Source organism: Sorex fumeus, unplaced genomic scaffold, assembly GCF_029834395.1.
Source record: "Sorex fumeus unplaced genomic scaffold, SorFum_2.1 ptg000008l, whole genome shotgun sequence".
NCBI classification, from domain to species: Eukaryota; Metazoa; Chordata; class Mammalia; order Eulipotyphla; family Soricidae; genus Sorex; species Sorex fumeus.
The window spans coordinates 8,811,885-8,820,871 of NW_026606065.1; the positions used below are offsets into that span (position 1 = coordinate 8,811,885).

The 8,987-nt window shown below is 40.4% G+C and overlaps 1 protein-coding gene across 1 annotated transcript in view; it reads left to right on the forward strand.

Annotated features, from left to right (window-relative positions):
- IMPG1 (interphotoreceptor matrix proteoglycan 1) overlaps positions 1–8,691 on the forward strand; it is a 139,595-nt gene extending 130,904 nt beyond the window's left edge. Inside the window, 3 exon segments of the mRNA XM_056109950.1 lie at positions 4,713–4,838; positions 7,811–7,976; positions 8,549–8,691. Of these exon segments, the coding sequence (XP_055965925.1) occupies positions 4,713–4,838; positions 7,811–7,976; positions 8,549–8,691 (435 nt within the window).
- The last annotated feature ends 296 nt before the right edge of the window (positions 8,692–8,987 follow it).

The following is an 8,987-nucleotide window of genomic DNA, read 5'->3' on the forward strand; positions in this document are numbered from 1 at the left end:
CTGCCCCGAGCAGAGCCCCAACAGCTGAAGGCCTCCGGGACCCAGCCAAAGCCATGCTGAGACCACTCTCCACATGCTTGGACGAGGAACCAGAAGAGGAACCCAGGTGTGCAGGACCCGGGGCTGAGATCTCACCAAGGAAATACAAAATACAAAATACCAAAAACACAATGAGATGTCACCAGTTGATTATTATCAATAAAACAAACAAAGCAAAATGCTAGCTGTAATAAGACAGATATGGAAAGCAAAAGTTTCATGATATTTCTTAAATGTGAAATCTAAAAATGTCAACATACGTAGAAGCAAAAAATACGTAGAAGCAAAAAATAGGCACTAGGGACGGAGGATAGGGAAAATAAAAGTTGCAGTTATGTAGGATGAGTAAGTCTCAATATCTAATGGATAGCATGACGGCGATGGCTCAAAATATTGTAATACTGAAAATTTGCTGAATCAATTTCAGGTGCTTTCGTCACAAAACCTAACTAGTAACAATGTTAAGAGTTGGTGTGTTAGTCTCACCACAGTCATAATGGCTCTAGATAAGTGTGCCAAAACATGCTTAAATACGAGTGATTTTACTGAAAGACATTTCTAATGAAAAATAAACTAAAGGTTCCCATAGTCCATATGGAATATAAAAAATTTTTCATAATTTGCTATACATGCTTATAGTGCTCAGGAAGCACTTTCATTTACAAATGTAGTATAAAGAGTGTAATAATGCTACAAATAAAGGTAAAAAGATGCATAAGATGAGAGGTCTGGAGAGGTTCCAAATGCAAGAGTTTCTGTCCTTGGGGATTCGGCATGTACCTCTCTCATAGTGTGTGTGTGCGTGCGTGTGTGTGTGTGTGAGAGAGAGAGGGGGGGGGAGGGGGGAGGGAGAGAGAGAGGGAGGGATAGAATATGTGTGTGTGTGAGAGAGAGGGAGGTAGAGACAGAGAGAAAATGTGTGTGTGTATGTGTGTGTGTGTGTGTGTGTGTGTGTGTGTGTGTGTGTGTGTTTCCCAGCCCCAGCCTACGAATTTTCCTGCAGGCTTCATAGGCTTGATGGATTATTAAGTCAATCTTCAGTCTCTCTCTTTTATTTTTTTTTTCTTAGAGAATGGGAGCAAGAACTGGAATTCTCAGGTCTCTAATCCTGTTTTGGTGGGATGGTCAATCCCACCCTGAAACCATCCCAGAACTCATGAAGAATCACTTAGATTTGCAGAAGGAAACCAGAAGAGCCCCGGTTAAATGTGAATTTTAGATAAACAAAAAATAATTTTTAGTACAAGTATGGTCCAGTGAAATCCTGTATTTTTAACGAGCAACCCTACAATTTAATAGACAGCTATTCTATCAGTGAAACAACTTGGCTTGGTTTGTTATAAATGCTAATAATTAGTGATGTTTCTGTTAATGTCAAATGAAAATAGAAATTCATTTGATTTGGGGGGGTGTTCCCCACACAGTGCTCAGGAAGTTCAGGGGCCACAATCTGCTGTTCAGCCCAATGGTACTAGGGTCCTCCATGGTTACACCTGGCTGAACTCAAGGGACCTTAGTTTTAAGTTCAAATTTGGGTACCAAATTTGGGTACTGGTATGTAGCCCTGACTGCTCCTCTCTCCATCCCCTAGAAACTCATTTTTATTGGTCAGTGACATAACACAGAAAACTAGTTTAATCTGACAAAAATCTATACAGTGAGAATGTACAGGTAATGAGATGCTGGCCCACAAGCAGAATGAAGACATCAGTCATTGTGCTTCTTACCTGACACTTGCCATCTGGAGGAGTACTCTGATGGCACGCTAGGAACAGATTCAACTGTGTTTCCCCACGGCACAATGAAGTAAACCAAGTCATTCGTAACACTTGAAGTCCTACAATTTACTCATTCTAGATTTTTGCATGGACATTTTAGTTATCTAAGGTGTGCAAACAAAATTTCAGAAACTGAGCTGCTTAAAAAACAAACATTTAGTTAATCACAGTCTGAAAACCCAAGAGACTGCTGGTGGATTCAGTTCCTGGTGAAGACCATCATTCTGGCTTCCAGAATTTTACTTTCTTAGAGCCCGGCATGCTACCAAGAGTATCTCGCCTGCACAGCAAAGCCTGGCAAGCTTCCCGCGACATATTCGATATGCCAAAAGCAGTAACAAGTAGTCTCACAATTTGTTGTGAGACATTACTGATGCCCGCTCGAACAGATTGATGAACAAAGGGAGGACAGCACTACAGTGCTACCGTGATACTATTATCTTCACATGGCAGAAAAATCATTTACCTCTTATTTGTTCTTAGGAAGACATTAATCTAATTCACAAAGGCTCCATGCATAGGACTAATTCATCCCAATGACCCCACTCCTAACACTGTCCCATTAAATTCATGATTCAAGCTTCAATATATGAATGAACCTGGGAGGACTCAGATCATCAGTCTATCGCCACAGAGATTTGAATAAAAATACAAGTGTTTATCCAGAGAGATTTTGGATATTATAAAACATCATTGCTGACGGTTGTGTAAATTGTGGATTGACACACCTAGAGACCCTGCTGGGGTGAGAAAAAGGAAGATACTACCCTGAAATCTAGATAAAATTCACCAAGAGGCAAGTTTTATTTTAAGAAACTAATAAAACTAATATGATTCCACCTTTCAGAGCTGTTTATCACTTGGAGTCTCCGTTTGGGTGATCGCTCTCTAGTAAATTAGCTCACTGAGAGTCCAAAGATTCTATCTGCCTCCAGACAGTTCATTCATCATGCTTAGCATTTGGATTTCAACGCGGCTTTCTCACATATTTGCCAAAATGCCACTGAAGTAATCACAAAAACCTCCCAGTTTTTTGATTTACCTAATGCCTTAAATATTGTCAGTGACTCTGGATTTAGATTTATGGGAACTTTTTAAACCCACCAATCTGAAAATTTTACATTACCAATTTCTTAGTTCATAAATACTTATTGATTTTAATTCTGCACCAATCAGGACATGAACTTCAGCAATTCAATGTGTACATCCCAGAATGCAATGCAAAGTGGTGGTGGAAATAACTGGATGTAAACCTTTAGACGTCACCAATATTTAGCAATTTGTATAGTCAACATGATGTTTAAATTTCACTTTATCTGAATTCATAATGCAATTTTGTGAGTTGGTATGTAATTCATCATCTTATTCAGTTTCAAAACGTATGATCTAAATTATAATTGGTTAAACTATCAAATTCAATAATTAGAATAAAAAATCTTACTAAAAAGGTTTGCATAATACAAAATAAATTATAATTGGGGTCATAATGCCCTGCTAATTTGATAAGATTTTCAGGTAATAATATGTAGAATCCAAATCTCTGCCATTGTCGTATTGCTTCAACATCACCTGGTGATCTAGTCAGTTTTTGCCACCTGGTTCCTAAGTGTGCTGGCAATAATTCCAGAAACTAGGTAACTTGTGTTCTCTTTTAGTTCCACATATCCCAAATTATTGGACTGAATGAAATGGTGGTCACAGCGGTAGAGCGTTTGCCTTGCACGCAGCCAACATGGCCGACCCGAGTTCGATTCCTCCGCCCCTCTCGGAGAGCCCGGCAAGCTACCGAGAGTCTCTCGCCCGCAGGGCAGAGCCTGGCAAGCTCCCCTGACGTATTCGATATGCCGAACACAGTAACAACAAAGTCTCCAATGGAGACGTTACTGGGCCCGCTCGAGCAAATCGATGATCAACGGGAGGGCCTTTTTTTTATCATCATCATCAACAATCACTAGGTTGAGCCCAGGGCTACCTACCCTCTCTTTACTAATTCTTGATGGTATTTAAAGGATACATTTAAAAATAGGTACATGAGCTGAAGATGTGGGGAGACATGGGGTGCTTGGGGTGCTGCGGGATCCCGACTTGCAGAACTCCAACTATGAGAGATATCCTGGGCGAGGGAGCTCCTGAATGAGAAGGAATGGATGCACGTCTTGGATGGGGAACATGCGATGAGCTTTATTGTCTGCAAGGCACTTATATACCTTAAGGTGGCACACGTGCGAAACAGAATAGACTGATCGTGGCTAATGGGCAGTGGACGGACAGTCAAGATAACTGTATAAGGAGTGAAGATTTACAGAGGGGCTAGCCAGGTTGCATCATCCAAGGATGCGTGTGGGATGCCATGTGCTTGTGAGGAATGTCCAGGTTCACAAAGCCAAGATGGAGACCTCTGGCTCATCACATGAAGACGTGACTCAAAAGACTGAAACATATGTCTTTGCATGCAAGAACCCTGGATTCAATTCCCAGCTCTATACTGTCTCCCAATATTTCCAGGAGTGGGGCTGGGGTCATAGTACAGCGGGTAGGGTGTTTGCCTTGCACACAGCCGACCCAAGTTTGATTCCCAGCATCCCATATGGTCCCTGGAACACTGCCAGGATTAATTCCTGAGTGCAAAGCCAGGAGTAGTCCTTGTGCATTGCCAGGTGTGATCCAAACAAAACCAAAAAAATTTAAAAACTTCCAGGAGTGATTCTGAGCACCACACCAGGAGTAACCGTAGAGCACTGTCAACGTGACCCATAAACAACAACAAGAAAAACAAAACAGAAGAAAACTGATACAGAAAGATGATTCTACATATAAATTTTCTTTTCTACTTTCCATTTTATTTTACATATGTGAACATAGTGAACTGCCATCAAGAGCTTCCTCTACAGGTAGGCCCTGGTCTCCACAGGCTTAACCTCCTTTCCAGAAATTCAACTTTTTAGTTCAAACATCCTCCCCTTGACTGATCAAAGTGACACAGATATAATGTCCATTAACCAGACAGGACTAACCACAATGGCTAACCATCCCCAGAGATGACTAGTCTACCCTCAGCCAATCAGTTCCAGAAACTTCACATTTGCCTACATGTTCAGAGGACAGTGGATTATGTTTGGTGACCGAGACATTGGTGAAATGGATCTATTTTCCAGTTCTGCCTCCTCTGAGATAGCAGCTTCAGTAGATTTACTCCCACTTCAGATGGTTTCTTGGAGAATAGCTCTCCTGTGCCCACCTTTGCAGTACTTCACCACTTGTTCTGTGATTTTCACAGCCAGGGCTGGAGAGCTTCAGTCCGCATATCATTAACATGCCATTATCCAACAACTTATTCAACAAAAGCTCTGAGTTCTGGAGCAACGATTCATACAGCTGGTGAGTGTATAACTTGTGCAGGCCTTTGTGTGTCTCTTCTCTCACTTTTTATTGTTACTTTATAATAAAATCATCAGATATCTTAAGCAAAGCATGTCAGAAGAGACAAGCTTCTGAGAGAGCTTAGTTGAAAGCATTCAACTAACTCATTTGAGATAAATTCAGATCTAAAAGGCCAGTGAGTTCTGTGGTGAGCACATAGGGCAGCTTCTGGGAACTGATTTGTCCTTAATATCTATTCTAGGATACATCATGCAGGGCTGAGAATGAGGTTCGGTGGTAAAGCACACACTTCACATGTGTGAGGCCTTGGGTTTGATTACTTGCATTAAAAAACAAAAACAAGAAAAAGATGGAAAAGAATTAGTTCTTCCAACTTTGGTACATCTACACAATGGAATATTATGCAGCTGTTAGAAAAGATGAAGTCATGAAATCTACAAACAAGTGGTTCTATATGGAAAGTATCATGCTAAGTGAAATGAGCCAGAAAGAGAGGGACAGATATAGAAAGCCTACACTCATCTGGGGAAGATAAAGTAACAGAATCGGAGTTGAACACCCAAGAATAGTTGAGATAAGTACCAGGAGGTCTGCTCCAGGGCTTGGAAGCCAGCAGCACATGCTGGGGGAAAAGGCAGCTCAGATAGAGAAGGGAACACCAAGTAAAGGATGTTTGGAGGACTCGCTCAGGATGAGAGATGCGTGCTGAAAGTAGACTGTAGACCTAACACAATGGCCACTCAATAGCTTTACTGCAAACTAAAAGACCCTGAAGGAAAGAGTGAGCAAAAGGGAATGCCCTGCCACAGAAGCAGAGTGGGGTGGGGGGTTGGGGTGGGTGGGAGGGCTACTAGGATCATTGGTGGTGGAGAATGGGCACTGGTGGAGGGATGGGTACTCGATCATTGTATAACTGAAACCCAAGAACAAAAATTTGTAAGTCTACAACTGTACTTCATGGTGTTTCACTAATAAAAAAAATCAAATAAAAAAAAGAATTAATTCTTCCTAATTTTGCTTTTCTGAGAATGGTGCATAGTCACTCAGCACAAAACAGGGAATTTAAAAACAATATAAGTGAATTTTTCTAAATTGCTATGCCACAGTTTTTTTCTCAGGCATTTGATAAAAGGTTCAAAACTAAAATTATTGAGCATAGATGAGGGCTAGAGTTCAGGTGAAATGTATCCTTTTTAATTTGCCCTTAAGTTTTAAAAACAAAAACAAAAATAAAAAAGAAAGAGGTTTGTCATCTCTGATGCCTAACAAAGAAAGTGAGGTTATTTAAAAGACTTATAATTTATGGCATATTCCCCACCCCCAGATGCACACTTTTATTTTCTTGCTCTATGTCTAAAAGAAACAAAGCAATAAGAAATATTGGTGAGATATCATCTCACACCACAAAGAAAGGCACATATCCAAAAGAACAAGAACAACCAGCACTGGTGTGAATGCTGGTAGAAAAGGAACTCTCTCACTCATTGCTGGTGAGAATGCCAACTGGTCCATACTTTAGGAAAACAATATGGACATTCCTAGAAAAAATTGACCTCCCATTTGACCCTGCAATGTCATTTCTGGGAATATATTCTGGGGGCCCAAAAACACACAGCAGAAACATTATCTGCTCTTCTGTGTGTTGCAGCAGTATTCACAATAGCCAGAATCTAGAAATAACCTGAGTGCCCAAGAACAGATGACCGGATAAAGAAACTATAGTACATCTATACAATGGAATACTATACAGCTGTTAAGAAAAACAGAGTCCCCATGCACCCATGCACCTAGGTCATGGTTTTTTTTTCAGTAGGATGTGTATCGTGCTTTCATAATGAGGAGATCAACTAGAGTAACTCAGCTACAATACACTTATTTCTCTTTCATTTGGTAAATTGGACAGTTCCGCCCTACTGTTTCAACTAGAAACCCACATTCTTTCTGCATTGTAACTGCCAAACCAAGGGTGCTTCTTCTTCCATACAAATTTCAGTCACTGAAATATCTGTTTTCCTTCATGAGAAAGAGAGAAACTCCAGAACAAGCAATTTCCTAAGTGAGTGAACAAAAGTCGAAATATCTCTTCCACTCACATTCTATTGGTGGGAATTGGCAGCACAGCTGCAAGGAAGGCCTCTAGCCCAGCTGAGGGCTTGAACGAGGCAGCCTCTATCCTGGGACGAAGAGGAAAAAGAATTTGTGAGACAACAACTAGTTGTTTGCACACAGGATGAAGACAGGAGATTTCAGAGGACAAAACCATGAAGGTCAAGATGCAAAGAATAAGCCCAACATAAGCAAGGAAAATCAATAAAGAATAATTTGAAAGAGAATGTCCACATTTATATAAAATTTCTATTTTCATAACAGCCTGGAGAGGACCATATACCAGAGTGAGAGGAAAGGATGCAGTTAGAAACAAAATTCTGGTGACTGAGGGCAGGGACAAAGGAAAAGCAGCCTTGGTTCAAGTCTCAGATGAGGATTTGCCTCTGTGTGTGCTCTGGGCTTATGATTCGGGCCTAACTGAGGGGTTCACTCTTAGGGCCAGGAATAAGGCAAAGATTTATGGAAAAATGAACTCAAGACTAACCCTGGTTCACCAATAACAGATGTGGAACCTGAAGCCCCTTGGCCTGGGGTCTGCTTTTGAAGTGATTAAACGACACTTTGGAAAGGGTTCTTGGGAAACCATTTCTTCTTTTCCCTCTCAAGTCAGGTCAGGACTCTGGGAAGGCAACAGAGCAACTAAGTGGTTGTGTGATGATCACAGAGCTGGTCAGGGAAAATTCCAGTTCCTGGACTAACGCCCAAGTCTCCTGATTATAATTCCTGCTATTTCCATGGCAATGCATTGCTTTATCTATGAAACATAATGTGCATACAAACACAGACAAACTGACATTTAACCTGTTTCTTATTTCATTTGTTCATTACAAATTGATTGGTTCCACATAGATATTCTATTTACACAAGTTAGTCTGCTGAAATACCTTGGAATATGTTTTTAGTTACTTGTATTTCTTTTTTAAATAGCAAGTTGGCATTTGTTTTGTTGGTAGTTTTTATATGAGATTTTAAAAATCCTCACAAATTATCATGAAGAAATTCTCATCCATTTTCACTGCCCATCCATCTCAATACATACATAGAAAGGTGGAACTGTGAGACATAATCACTGTAAATAAATCTTTAAATTGGTAGAGTCTGATTTCATGCCAACTCCAGACAAAAGAACAAAAATCATTAAAAAGGAACTGAAACGTATGCTTCAATTAATGAAAAGTGAGAATAAATAGAATTAACAGCTATAGAACACAGTTACGAGTAAACACGGTTTATTTTTGCAGTGAGTCCTTATCGACAATCCAATCGTATAGGATTGAAGCAACTTGAAATACTGGGCTTCAGAAATTGGAGTGTGATCGTGAACAGCAAAATGAGATTTGATAAGTTGGTGCCATATAACCTCACCCAGGCTGTGCGTGTGTAGCGACAGATAAGAAACTGTATGTAATGAGAATTAGGAAACGGTAACAAAAATTAAGAAAATGTGATAGGGACTGCAAAACTGAAACTGACCCCTAAATTAAACAAGAGAAGAGAGAGAGAAGCATTCCTTTTATTTATTTTTTAATTAAACAAGTTTTATTGGATCGCCGTGAGATACTTGTATGATTGCTTTTTGTTCGAACAATGCTTAAGCACCCATCTCTCCATCAGTGCCCTCTTTTCACCACCATTGTGCCGAGGGTACCACCCGTCATCCCTACCCTACCCCACTCCCTG